The 15,360-nt window shown below is 38.8% G+C and overlaps 1 protein-coding gene across 1 annotated transcript in view; it reads right to left on the bottom strand.

Moving 5' to 3' along the window:
* Positions 1-15,099, bottom strand: part of LOC120538004 (ubiquitin-conjugating enzyme E2 variant 1) — a 59,248-nt gene extending 44,149 nt beyond the window's left edge. The window contains exons 1-2 of the mRNA XM_039767348.1: positions 14,944-15,099; positions 5,064-5,183 (exon numbers count right to left, since the gene is read on the bottom strand). Of these exons, the coding sequence (XP_039623282.1) occupies positions 5,064-5,183; positions 14,944-15,073 (250 nt within the window). The 5' untranslated portion in view covers positions 15,074-15,099. The remainder of the gene's footprint in view (positions 1-5,063; positions 5,184-14,943) is intronic.
* Between the last annotated feature and the right edge of the window lie 261 nt (positions 15,100-15,360).

Raw genomic sequence — 15,360 nt, 5'->3', positions numbered from 1 at the left:
TTACTGTAAATAATGCACCTCCATTTGCATACAAAAATACAATAATTTTCATTCTGGAAATTTCAGCATGCTCATCTTTCACCTGAAAAGTAGGTATTGAAAATTAGCTAGTCATTAAATGTAGACAAGCTCTCACAACACTTGTGAAACCATCCTGTTCCGTTCCAAACTGCTACAAAACACAATTGAGTGGATAATGTGAAAGGTGCTAATAGACAAAGTGAAAACAGTAATTTTGGGGGCAATTGTTTGAATTTAAAAATATATATATACCTCAGCTTAATACTTTCAAACGTGTTTCACATCAACACTCAGGTCATGTTACCACATACTCCCAATGATCAGTCAATTAGTGTATACTTCATTGCCATAAGTGGTAATGTTAGAATAATAGCTAAGAGACAGACTGATTTCAGCCTTTATTGACTATATCAGGTTTTCAGAGGGTTGACATACCACTTTGTTAGTATTTGATGGCTTTGTCTTTTAATTGCTGGGCTTGAATCAAACACTTGGGGTCACCTCCTACAAACTTCTCACAATATGTGGCAGGAATATTTGCCAGTTCTTACAGAACTGATGTAACCGGGTTAGGATTGTGGGCCTCCTTGCTCGGATTCTCTTTTTCAGTTCAGCCCAAAAATTTCTTGTAGGATTCAGGTCAGAGCTTTGTGACGGACACTCCAATACTTTCCCCTTGTCACCTTTAAGCCATTTTTTTGTAGTTACTAGGGTGTTGTACCGTGTTAGCCATTATGAATGTAGAGAAAAGCCAAGCAAAATGACACCTTTTATTGGCTAACTAAAAAGATTACAATATGCAAGCTTTCACAGCAACTCAGGCCCCTTCTTCAGCCATTTTGTTACAATTTTGGTTTAGTGTTATTATCCTGCTGGAAGACAAATTTGCAACCAAGTTTAAACCTCCTTCCTCGTGATGCCATTTATTATCTGAAGTGCCCCAGTCCCTTTACCAGGTAAACAACAGCATACTATGATGCAGCTACCCCATGCTTCACAGTTGGGATAGTGTTCTTTGCCTTAAAAGACTTGGCTTTCTTTCTCCATACATAGCAGTAATCATTATGGCCATATAGTTCAACTTTTGTTTTATCTGACCAGAGAGCACTTGTCCAAAAGACCAGGGGCCTCATGTATAAACGGTGCGCATGCACAAAAATGTCCGTTTTTTCCACGCTCAAATCACAATGTATAAAATCTAAACTTGACGTAAAGCCACACACATTTTTAAGGTTGCTCAAACCATGGCGTACGCAAGTTCTCCACTCGGTTTTGCAAACTGGCGGCACCCAGCGTCAAAGCAGTGCTTTTGTTCTAGTGTGGTTTCCCTTTATTTTTAGCGTTGTTACTCTCACTACACCTTCTTCTTCTTTCAGCTGCTCCCGTTATGTGTTGCCACAGCGGATCATCTTTTCCCACATTACTCTCACTGCACCACTCAGAGTATTTATATCACTGTATCCGAGTGGGGAATCACAGCTCTACAGCAACTGATTGGTAAGAGAATTATCGGGATACAGCATCAAGCACACGCTGCCTCAGCCATGCTGTCTATTGAACTGCTCTCGCATGGCAAACACTTCAGATCCTTTCCTGTACTGACATCGCGGTTCACAAACAGTTTCATCCCAAGAACTATAAACGCACTCAATCAGTCCATCAAGTGCTCCTTGTAGAACTGTTTGTACTTATTAGTATTGTATATAGTATTGTCTTTTATTGTAAAGCACTTTGACCACAGCATTCCTATGTTGGTTTAAATGTGCTATATAAATAAATTGACATTAGTACAATTACCTCACTGTAAATTTGCGATACAGTTACAATTTTGCACAAACTGAGCCACTTTATAAAGCGCGTATTTACATATGATGATGATATCATTTTTAAGATGAAATGCAGCAAAATATGTCTATTACATTATACAGATAAGATGTTAACATCATTTAAATAATCTATATTGTTAATAATTAAACATGTGAGGATACGGTGGCACAGCGCTAGCTAGTTCAGAGATTGTTCCTGCCTCGCACTGTATTCTTGCTGGGGCTGGCTCGACACTGGAAGGATAGATGGACAGAATAATTAAACATGTACTACGAAGATATTTCAATGTTCCCTAAAGATTTTGAAGAATCGGCATTCTAAGCTTACAGATGGCTTAACGTCTATTACAGAGCTGATTGTGTGGCGATTAGTTACTTGGAGAAAGAAAAGGAAGGACAGGAATTGGGAGTTAGTACGTATGAAAAAGAGACAGTACCGCTACAATAAATTATTTCATTGAAGGTCACACATGGCACAGTAAGCATCTTGCGTGTGGAAGTCTATGGCCGAGGCCCCAGCTTGTCACTATCACTGCACCACCGTGTTCCCATGTTTAATAACGTGCTTTAACTCTTATCATCATGAAAATTATATCAGAGAGCTGTAATATCACGAATGTAATGGATTCTGTGTCCTGTCGGAGGAAGAGAAAGCCCGTTTAAGAGGCACGTAGTGATTCACACACATAGAACATATACAAAACAAAGCATTTAACGTGCTACTTTAGTTACGATGGTATTTAAGAAAGTAGTAAATTAAACGATTTAAAGATGAAGTTCATGATGTTCAACTTTAATGACAACATAAACTAGATGATTAAAGTGGAAATTTTGAGATTAAAGTTGACATTTTGAGCTTTTTTCTCAGTGTGTCCCTATTTTTTTTTTCTTTTCTCTGTACCGTAAAAAGCTTTCATATGACACTCAGACAGTGGGCTATGACTCGCCTTTTCACGGCGACGTTGATATCTGACAACTTCTTTTTTATTTCGGGCGCTGTGCGACTTTGTTAACTTGAGCTTTCGAGTTTCTCCGACACTCTATGTCACTCGATCAACTTTCCTTTTGTTGTTTATAGCACTGTTTAAATCAACAAATAGTATGTTTTTCCTTGCCTCCACTCGGTATTCGCTGAAATTCTTCTTTTTTCCCCCTGTGCTTTTGCCATTGTCTTTTCACAGAACGGCGAACTTAAGGGCAATTTATATTGATTTGCATACTTAAAGAGGCATAATCCTTGGAGGGGTTGGGGTGGGGCAGCAGGCGTGTGCAAATGCGTTACTTTTCACGCTGACCGGGATTTATGGAGTGGAAGAACGTGGAAGTTGGCGAATGTACAGATTTCTGCATCTGAGTTTTTTTGTGCATATGTACATTTGCGCTTTTGTCCTTACGCCATGTTTTAGTGTGAATTCTAAGCATGGCTTTATGTATGAGGCCCCAGGTCTTTGTCCAGTTATAATAGTTGTACTAGGGTGTTGTACCGTGTTAGCCATTATGAATGTAGAGAAAAGCCAAGCAAAGTGACACCTTTTATTGGCTAACTAAAAAGATTACAATATGCAAGCTTTCAAGGCAACTCAGTCCCCATCTTCAGGCAAGATGTAATACAGAAACTGAACTTCCCTTTGTTTTTATATATATATATATATATATATATATATATATATATATATATATATATATGAAGGCATCAGTGAGAATCTACCAATGTAAATGGTCATGAAAATAAAGAAAACACATTGAATGAGGATGTGTGTCCAAACTTTTGGCCTGTACTGTATGTATGTATGTATGTATGTATTTATGTGTGTGTGTGTATATATATATATATAATGAAAACTTAAATTTAAAAAATAAATTTTAATTTAATGTAATTTTTTTACGTTTAAGATTTTTCATTTCAAGATTTACCAATGTTGTTTCTTGTCCGAAGGTGCAAACATCAAAGCAACACTTTCATTCTTGTATGTATTATATCCCTTTTCCCATTGGAAACCATTAACCTTTCAGAAACTGGTTTTGACACATTTACCACAAGTCTAGATAATACACCATTCCACTTACAATTCATAAGCCAGCCCATTAGTCACACTGGCTTCTGCATGTTTTACCCTTTTGTAGAAACAAACAACAATTTATTTAAGTAGTGTCTTTCCCAAATGAGCATAATCAAATGCACTGTTCATGTAAACAGTTCTACTACATATCTGTGCATGTTTTTTTGCAGTACGAGTATAGACCGGTTAAGTGGTGTGTACTGGGTCAGTCAAGGAGCAGAAGGTGGGGCTTGAACCAGTGATTTTGATTTCACAGCCTTATCCACTACACCACATAAAAGAGAGAAAGAGAATGAAAAAAGACTGTTGATGAGCTACCCCATCTACCCCACCTATCAGTACAAAAAAAAAAAAAAAAAATCAGGAATGGTCTCCCCTAGACTTTCTTGTATAATCAGATATGGGGATGGATACTTGAGGAATAAACCGCAACACAATGATTACATTTTTTTTATTATGGACATTAAAGAACAATCAACAACAAATTAAATGAATGAATAAAATATTATATATATTATGAAATATTATAAACAGGAAAGTTGCATAAATCACACTCTGCAACTGCATGAATAAAAGGCAAGGTACCACTTCCAGTTTAGAAAAAATAGCCCAAAAGAAATCTACATTTCATATCTAATACTTGTATGCAAAATTTGGTTGGCCAAAGTAAAAGCGTATTTAAGTTATCGTGTTTATAGACAGATTGGCACTCAAATAATCCCAAAAATGGTATTTTTGGACTTGAGGAAGTCTAAAATGTCGAGATTCATCAAAATCTCAAAATGGAATTTTTGGAGGATTCAAATACCTTCCCCGTACTTTGTATACAAGAAAATCAGGGAGGTCTAAAATGTCGAGATTCATCAAAATCTCAACCTCGAATCTTTGGACGATTACAAAACTTTCACTGTACTTCGTATACGGGAAAGTAAAAAAAACTGTTAGTATGGCCCATGCAAGATAGACATGTTACTTTGTATTTCTCCTTGTTAATGAGCGTTTCTTTGGATGTATTTATTATATGATTTTTTGTATATCTGTTAGTATATGGGCTACTGTCTGATGATCACAAATTCAGTTGCGGCACAGAAAGGTGAACACAGATTTGTGTAGCAAATTTCAGTTTTTGTACAATGTTAAAAAGTTCTCATCTTACCAACACCAGTCAGCATGAAGGAAATATGATCAATGTGGAAGTGGACAAGCAGGTGATAGAAGTTGAAGATGAGTAAGAAGAAGCAGAAGATGACAGATATCCACTCCTGGAAACGCTTTCCTGTGGAAGAAGACAAAAAATAAAATAAAAATCAGCTGGCAATTACTTCAGTTACACTTTTTTTATTCATCCATTTGCTGAAGTCTCTTATTCAAATTAGGCTAGTAGGGAGCCGGAGCTAATCAAGGCACCATAATTCATTCACACACATTTTCACTCTCACTGCAGCCAAGAAAGAGATTCCAGTTAACCTAACACTTTGTGTTAATGGTTTGTTCGACCCCCTGAATTTGTGCTTCATAGTGCTGTTGCAGAACACTAAATTTAAACTTGGAGATTAATAAAGTATCATCTGTCCATTTGTGATGTGGCTGGAAAAGTGAAGTACCCCAGTAGAAACGCACACAGACACAAAAATGATTGGCGAATATGGATAGCGACCGGGCAACGATGTGAACTTCTACTACTACTTTCTGGAAAAGTAAGGCTACAGAACTAAGGCCTGTGCCACAGAGCAAACCCACTGTGGCATTTTGTTTTTGTTTATTTAGGTAATATAACAATACCTACCAGCTATTAATTCCTTGCTTCCCATTAAAGTTTCAGAGGCCAGTTAGGAAAAGAAAAAGTTGACTTACTACTTAAAATTGGCTTCATGTAGCAAGTCTGGCTTAATCTTTTGGGAAGACATTCACATAAAGTATATGTAATGTGCAATTAACTAAAGCCTAAATTTTTTTAATTCTCCAAATAGCAAAAAATTATGTTTACACTATAATAATAATAATTAAAAAAAACGCCTTGCAGTACTTTCATTTGAGGGGTACATTAGCAGACTATGATGAGAATATCATTTACGAGGGAAGTTCAAAACGTTTTTGCACTTTTTTTTTTTTAACTCAATTTATTAAGAATTTCAAAAACAAAGGACATCACTTTTCTACATAGTCACCTTTGTTTGCGATGCAATTTTCCCAGCGTCATACCAATTTTTTAATGCCCAATTACTACTCCTTCTGCATTAACAGTTTCCAATAAACATATAAAAGTGTGGAAACTTTTTGATCATCCCTCATAAAATAATTTGTTATTCTGCATTGATTCATTGAATGTTGTGTCTTCGCTACTGGATTAAGTATGTTAGGCTCTTTAGCATGTAGCGCAGAGTGGGTAGCGACAGTGAGTGTACTTACATGAGCACACCAAACACGGATAAGGCAAAAAACTCTGTTAAAGCAGAAACTGGTTTCTTTACACATGCAAGTACACTTCTGGAGTTCACCCTTTGCAAAACACTCCAGTGTCATTAAACCGCGCAAAGGGAATAAAGCGTCATCAAAGGCTGCTTTGAATTGAAAACAAGCATGAAGCCTATAATAGCTTTCTTGTGATTTTTTTTCTATTTCAATACATTTAGTCCTTCATGTGCTGTGAAGTAAATAACATCCAGTCCATTTTTTAACCCAACTACACTATTTCAACACATCCATAGAAAATACCTGGATTAAAACTAAAGTACCACTTTATTAATGTGTTTCTGTAAGTGGATTACATGCAGCACACTCTTTTCTGCTTGGCTGTGTGAATGAGCACTGCAAACTGGAATACCAGTAATTGTATACATGCATTGCCTTACACCCAGTGCTGCTGGAATAATAATAATGCACGTATTTTTACCTCAAAAATTAAAACATTGTGTACGGTTACTCATTACTTAAAAATGTAATTGGACTATTTAATGTGTGTTACTTTTAACATGTCACCCCCACCACTGCTCCCGAGCTTCTGCTGCTGGGCTTAGCACTGCATGTTTAGATCATTAACGTGAATTGGGCAATTTTTGAACTATGGAGGCAGATTTACTTCAACCAGGAGAAGGAATAATGCAATTGTCTCAGCATTTGCCACAGGAAATTTACTCTTGTTAACACATCAGCCTGTAGCTGCTGAAAGTGAATGCCAGGCTAACAGAGTGCAAGAAACATGTGCAGACTACAGAATCCTTAACTGCAACCCGGTTAAGGGTCTACATGGTCTAATAACCAGGATTACTCACGCAGAAATCTAAATGTGTTCACATGGCTTCTCTAACTGGAATAGGGATTTACATGGCATTTTAGAAAGCAGGTTAGAAATCAAGTTATTAAAGTGCATGTAAAGTCACTCAGTGACAGGGACGGTTAAAAGACCACTGCACCCCAATAATCCACTCAGAACGAGTTCAGTTTCTCCTTCCCAATTCACTTCAATGCATTTTGCCAAGATTGACAAAATTCCCAGACATTTTCACTGAACTTGAAGTGAAGCAAATTTCACTCATCCCTAATCCTGAGCAAACCATTTTTGTTTTCTGTGGACGTGAATCAGCGTATCTACTGCAGTGCTCTTTCTTACAGCCGTAAAACTGAGAACGGTCATGACTAGATTCAGACACATTGTTATCATTACAGGTTAATAACAAATTTTATACAGTTTTTGAGCAGTTACACTACTGCAATAGATTAAATGTTATTGAATGATGCACCTCCTTACTAGTGCATGCTACAGTTCATTCTGATCATAATTATTTACATCTCCTCTAGATCCAAATCTGATGCTATTAACAGATGGCTAGATGAATTCTTCAACAAGAACTAGTGGGGCAGAGATGGAAGCTGCTTAAGGTTTGGCTTCAGACAACTGTTAGAAAAATTTTCTCCATTTAGAGAACCACAGATACATGGAATAAAATAACCGAGTAGTAGGGGCAAACCGCAGTACAACTGGGAACTTTCCAGCTTCAACTGGATGATGCAGTATTTTGCAAAGCAGTTAGGTGAATAGGATTCAACAACCTGTGTTGGACTGAATATGCTGTTCCCATTGAAAATGTCTTTTTGGTATATAAATTCTTATCTTCCTTAAAAAATAAAAAATATATAAAAATTCTTATCTTCCTTAAAAAATAAAAAAATATAAAAATTCTTATCTTCCTTAAAACAAAAAATATATAAAAATTCTTATCTTCCTTAAAAAATAAAAAATAATAAAAATTATTATCTTCCTTAAAACAAAAAATATATAAAAATCTTATCTTCCTTAAAAAATAAAAAATAATTAAAATTCTTATATTCCTGAAAAAATAAAAAAATAAATAAAAAATTATCTTAATTAAAACAATAAAATATAAAAATTCTTATCTTCCTAAAAAAAAAAAGTCACTCATTACCAACGCATTTTTGCTGCTTTCAAATTAATCAGTGGCCTAAGTAGTCATTTGTCACCTACTTGCTCATATAACAGTTTAATATTAGGTTTACGTAAATCACAACAATCTGTTTCATGGTCTCACCATTGCCACCACTCTCTTGAGCATGTGAAGCTTTACAGACATAAATGTAGCTAATGAACTACTGAGAAAATATGCAGCTGTAAAAATGCACTTCTCAGACGTTATACAGAACAAAATACTGCATTCAGACATTTAAGGGGATGAGGATGTGTCATTGTATTCCGATTGTTGAGAGTAAAGATGTTTTGTTAACTGATCAGACATGCACCCTGCTAGTTTATGTTATAACTAAGTCACATGCTCTCCTCTGCTATTTAAACTACACATATTTTTTGTTAGTGTGACACTTTGTGTTACGGAGACAATGACAAGTGGGGCTTTTAAATAGACAGCTTAAACTCAGTGAAAGAAGGCACCATGAAAAGCGAAGCAGAGGGTGGGGAGGATGGCTAATTGTTAATATTGGGTCACAGCCACCCCTCATTTACAGCTCCCCGTGACAAGTATAGGACGACCTTCATCAGTAGTTAAATTCAGGTGAGCTAAGGAGGAAATAGGAGTAAAAACCAGGAATAGCAGAAGGGATGGTGTGTGCATGAGATGAGATGAGGCAATGAAGGAGCGTGGAGATAACACTCGTCAGGATGGAGAAAGAAACTCTCAAGCGTGTTAAGTGCCGTCCCAAGGAGGGTGTCAAACCTGCTCAATAAGAGCAAAGGAACAAGGAGGACTTTGGGCTGTGAGGACTCGCAGCAGGTATAGAGGGAAAGGGCAGTGAGAGAGTTGAGGAGGTGTGGTTCCACGGCAAATGTCGAGGCTGTTGACTGGTGTGGCAATGACAGAAGTATCACCTGGGATGGGAATGACGGTCTTAAGGAGTATAATAATGATCCGATGTGACAATGGAATGAATTACTTGTTAAATTTTTGTTGAAGTAACAGCAATGGAGGCAAGCGGCTGCATTCGTGAAAGGAGTACTGTGGTTCATGTTGCTCTAGTAGTAGTATAGTACTGAGGATTCTGGACATTCATGGCTTTAATGGTGGTTTATTTATTTATTATGATGCCCTAAAATACTGTTTATTTTGTTTACAAATAAAGTATTTATTTATACATACTTAATTTATAGGATGAAACTTTAAAAAAAAAAAAAGAATACAGACTTACAGGACAAATAATACAGCCAATAAATCAATAATTAAATAAAAATAATTAAATGTATATTGTGCAGAGATTTCAAAATGAACTTAAACAGTATGTTGGCAGGAAGTATCGAATTGCCTAATAGGAGCGGGCAGAAAAGACCCCCAGAGGTGCTTCTTAGAACACCTGACTGAACTTAGCCACTTTATTGTAAGGACTTTTTTTGGTGTTTATGGTGAATCTGTGTGCTAGTATAAAACAAAAACACAACATCTTTATCTTCTCTGATTTACGGAATAACCAGTGACCTTCCCAACTGTATCTCAAATCCCCGGGCAGCATTTTGTGGCAGGCTAGCGGAGCTGATCTGGTTTCCTCACCTGGGCAGGGCCTTGTCAAACCACTTTTCCACACCCAAATCTTAAGCTCGCTGTTAGTCACATTTCTGTTTTAAAAGCTTTTCATGACTCAGAAGGTGTCAGCAAAGGCAGTTCCACCCACCACACTGAACGATTAATGCCGAGGCTATTCATGACGTTTATGTTCAGCATTCCAATTCAATGAAATTTCATCTCAACAACGTAAAACATAAGAAGGCACCAGAAGACATTCTTTTCTAAACGGTGTAAGCTACTCTTTTCACTCCTGCTGGGGCCTGATCTCTAATATTTGCCGTCTACTATTGCAGCTGTCAATTTCACCGAGGATCTAGACCAGTCCTTGAAGGCCACTGTGGCTGCATGTTTTGTTCCAACAAGTTTCACAATCAATAAGTTATTTTGCCTCTAACTGATCTTATTGTGCGGGCGGCACGATGACACGGTAGGTAGCACTGCTGCCTCACAGTTAGGAGACCCAGATTTGCTTCCCGGGTCCTCCCTGCATGGAGTTTGCTTGTTCTCCCCATGTCTGCGTGGGTTTCCTCCGGGTACCTCCAAAGACATGCAGGTTAGGTGCATTGGCGATTCCTAATTGTCCCTAGTGTGTGCGTGGTGTGTAGGGGTGTGTGTGTGTGTGTGTGTGTGTGTGTGTGAGTGTGCGCCCTGCCTTGTGCCCTGTGTTGGCTGGGCTTGGCTCCAGCAGACCCCCGTGACCCTGTAGTTAGGATATAGCGGGTTGGATAATGGATGGATGATCTTATTGTTTAATTAGTTGTTTTTTTTCCCTTCTCTTATTCTACATTTTTGGAAAAAAAAAAAGTTTGTATTCACTCAGCTTATTTTGGAATTTGCCCCCTTAACTAAGTCACTTTATGCGACTTCTAGTCATAAGGTACCTCAGACTTGGCAACTGCCATTTACTGATCTCATCTTGGGAACAAGTCAATTCACAGTGAGCTTGCCTGATAGAGCTGGTGCGGTACAAGGTTTAACAGGTATGACTAATTCAAAGACCTTTTTTCCCTTTTTGTCATTCTGTTGTGGTACATAAAACACAAGATCTCAGACAGACAAGCCTGTCTATTATCTGTGAGGTCCAAAACACTCACGTAACTTAGTCTTTGCTGCTGCATTATATCCATTGTACTCCCAAATTAGCATTCATTACTTATCATCTCTAATGCACAAAAAGCCCCATCCCTATGAATACAGACAAAATTAAACTGGTCCGATTTTGTCATACAGACTTAATGGGTAATTACGTAAATGAAGGCTACAACAGAAAATCACTGGGAAAGAGGTCTAATGTAACATGGCCTTTAGTTGTATCCCAGTAATGACAATTATTCAGTGGAACAAACACAGGGACAGGGACAGGACAAATGTCACTAAGTGCACCAAGTCTGCAGATACTTCAAAAATCATACCTACTAGCAGGGCTATTAAGAATTAGAACGCCAAGAAATGCGGTATGAGAATGATAATGGTAATAATGACAATCTTCTCGGATAATAAATCAGTATATTATCACCAAGTAACATATATAAATACTTACTGCAAACCAATAAAACTTAGGAAACCCAGTTTTTAAGTCTCTTTTGTCAAGTCTTTAAATCATTTGGTGTTGTTAGCTGCCATTACTAGAATATAACTACGAAAGCAAACTCCTCACAAAATGACAAATTAAAAGCAAAATGACAGAGGGTCAAGAACCTAAACTACAGTAAGAATACAAATATTGCATTTCTTATGAATGTAAATCTTACACTACTGTTATTTTCTAAATACTAAATGACAGAATTAAAAAGACCAGATAATTAAATAGTGAGATCAATTGACTTGTTGGTTGCTAAACAGTGTGAGCTTCGGTTTCGCCCCCCGGGTCCTCCCTACGTGGAGTTTGTATGTTCTCCCCGTGTCTGCGTAGGTTCCTCCGGGTGCTCCGGTTTCCTCCCACAAAGACATGCAGGTGAGGTGTACTGGAAATCCTAAATTGTCCCTAGTGTGTGCTTGGTGGGTGTGTGTGTGTGCACGCCCTGCGGTGGGTTGGCACCCTGCCCGGGGTTTGTTTCCTGCCTTGCGCCCTGTGTTGGCTTGGATTGGCTCTAGCAGACCCCCCGTGACCCTGTAGTTAAGATATAGCAGGTTGGATGATGGATAGATTTTATTTATATATATATATATATATATATATATATAAAATGGTGACTGGAGTGCCGATTCTGCCACCACCCCCCAAATTTTCCCTGCAAGCTGCAGGTGTGGAAAAAATAAATTAAGTGCAAATGAGGCTTTAGGGAGCAATATGCCTTAATTTTCACCTTTTAGACATAAAGAAAATACATGTTTTTTCTGACTTTTTCAGCTGCAAAAATCACTTGTGAAACACATTTTAGCATCAATTTTGTGAATCTATGCAAAATAACACTGAACTGTTTTGCTCATCACTATACACAGCAAACTAGGAGACTAATTTAAATTGCTGGGTGCCAGGTAAGAGAAGTTAGGAAGGGCTTCAATGGAGAATACAAGTTGTTGGGAAGAGGATGCCAGGTGGGATGAATTGTGGGTGACACCTTATTTGTGCTACCCACATTACTTTCCTTGCACACTACTCTGCATTAAAGCATACTTGTGTTTCATGGCTTAAGTTAACCTCTCGGCTATTGATGGGAGAAAATGAATTATACTTAGATTGAGGAATTTTACAGAGTTCATTAAAAGAGGTTTGAAATGTCCCATCTCCAGACTTTGTAAGCAACTAATGTACTGTAACATCTTTATACCCTGGCAGTGACAGCTGGTCCAGGTGTTTTGAAGAAAAATGTGCAACTCAGCCAAACTGTGCTAATGGATCTTTTTGTTAGCAGCCACACTACCTGAACTTCAGAACAGAAAATCTACATGAACCTAAGCATGTTTGGGAGACTATCTAGGAGAACGTTTGGGTTTCACAGGGCACTTACCCTGTGGTCCGTGTGTAGATACCTATGCCCCAGTGCAGTGATGGTGACGTGATGGTGACATGATGATGTTAACATTGGTACCATCCTTCAGATCAGACATAACACCAAGTTCATGACACTGTGTGGTCATAAAAGATCCCTGCTGTTCATTGGCTAATAATCTTTCCCAACTTTTTGTCATGTAATAATTAATGTGTTATTGCATTGTGTGCCAACACAAGAATGGCCATTGTCACATCATCCAGGTGTATGCTGCATATTGCTGAAGGTAAATGCAGTTCTGCACTGTTTATGTAAAGCGCTTTGAGCAGTTTAGAAGAGCTTTATGTAAATAAACTAATTAATTAGAATTAATTTATAAACTACAGTTTGCCTATCGGACAAAAGGTTTATTCTCACCTCGACAAAGCTGGCAGCACTGTGAGAATTATGTTTCCTGATTTCTCCAGCGCCTTCTGTACCATCCAGTCATCATTGTTAAGGGGTAAACTTGGAGATATGCTGGTGGATGAGCCTTTGTTGTCCTGGATAATGGACTATCTACCAGGAAGACCAGAGTTTGTCAAACTCAAGGACTGTGTTTCTGATGCGGACGTCAGCAACACTGGAGAACCACAGGAAACAGTCCTGTCTTATATTCTCTTCACTCTGTACACCTGAGACTAAAAATATAACACCAGGTCATGTCAGTTGCAGACATTCTCACATGATTCTGTACTTATGGGGTGTATTGATAATAGGAATGAGACACAGTATAAGAGTCAGGTGGAAAAGTTGGTTTCTTGGTGTAAAGAGAATTGTCTGCATCTTAACATCAGCAAATTCAACGAACTGGTTATTGACTTTCGCCACACCAAAGAGCCTCTTTTTTTGACCAGTTACGATTCAAGGAGTGGATGTAGAGGTGGTCCACTCCTACAAGTACTTGGTTGTCCACATTAATGAAAGGTTGTAATGGTCTTGGATCCCAGAAAAATTATATATAAGAGAAGAGCAGGCTCTTTTTCCCTTAGAAGTCTGTGTTCCTTTAATGAAGGAAGGGACACCCTTCACATCTTGTATAACTCTGTGGTAGCCAGTGCGATTTTCTATGCTGGGCTAGTAACATCACTTGAAGACAGACCCACTGAATCAACAGGCTAATTCGAAGGGCAACCTCAGTTATAGGACACACTCTGGAACCCCTGGAGTTAGTAGTGATGGAGAGAATTAAAACAAAACGGAGTGCCATTATAAACAATGCTGCACATCCTCTCTCTGACACACTTACATGGAGGACTTTCACCTAACGAATTACTCAGCAGAAGTGTGTCAAGAAACACCACTGGAGCTCATTTATAACAATGTCTGCATAATGCCTCACTATGACCGTGACAGCCAGGTAAGAACTTTTCTCTCTTTTGAATTTTCTTGCTTTATAGTCATTCCAGTGTGTATATTCATCTATTTGTGTACGTATGTATTTATTTATTTATTTAAAAAGCTTATGTGAAAAGCCTAATTTCCCCTTGGAAAGAAATAAAGTTCTATGTATCCCTCATCTTCAGAGAGGAGAGGTGCTGCAAAAGGGCCACTTCTTCATTTTGTTACATTGTACAATGTGGAGAGGTGAACAGATTTAGTAATCCTGAAACTTCACAAACTGCACAAAACGGGAAGTAAGGAAATGCCCGTGTGGAATGTGCCTCCAGCATTACAAACTGCATCCCCAGTTGTTAGGTTTGCGTTTCTACAGTGAACCACGCCACACGCGTCACACGTCTTAAGTGTCAACGCTGCTTCTGGCACGTACATTTAAAAGACGGGGGCGCTTAAATAATTCAGCTGACAACAAGATGCACATCACCTTTGTCACTGTGTGCCGGTGTACATTCCATACGTTACACACACCCCCAATGACAGGAATGGCACAGCAGTGGCATGGGGTGTCCCTGCAGGCAGCCAGACTGACAGGTAACGCGGTCCCCCTGTATGAACGCCGGCTAATTCGTATGCAACCGCCGCCCCGCGATTCCCGTCTACTGTACACGTTAACACCCCTGGCTACGCGTCAACTTACCGGATGAATACAAAGCTGCCAGCTCCCGAGCTCCACGCCTCAAGTCTCCCGGGTCAGGGCCGTGGGTTTCGGGGCTTTTTTCCGCTGCTACTCGATCTAACCGTTTCACCTCGCATTCTTCTTTCGCCATCTTTCTTGACAGCAACGCGCCCCACCAAAAAAAAAAACCCACAGACCGCCCGCCAACGAGAACAGCCGGAAACCAGCGTCCTCAAAGGGCAAGCACTTCGTAGCATGTAGCTATAACAGCCAATCAAACCAACAAATGGGCAGGGATTTAGTGACGTAACCGAGAACACGACCAATCATATGCTTCATATTTGGCCTCCCGCCCTTGAGAGACCGGGCTCGTTGTCGCTTACTTCCTGGAGTGGAGTCGCGTGCTGCAGCCAATGGGAGAAGACGCGTGGCCACACC

The sequence above is a fragment of the Polypterus senegalus genome, chromosome 10 (genome assembly GCF_016835505.1).
Source record: "Polypterus senegalus isolate Bchr_013 chromosome 10, ASM1683550v1, whole genome shotgun sequence".
Taxonomy (NCBI): domain Eukaryota; kingdom Metazoa; phylum Chordata; class Cladistia; order Polypteriformes; family Polypteridae; genus Polypterus; species Polypterus senegalus.
Note: the sequence above shows the minus strand (reverse complement) of the source record. Positions and strands in the feature narration are given on the sequence as shown.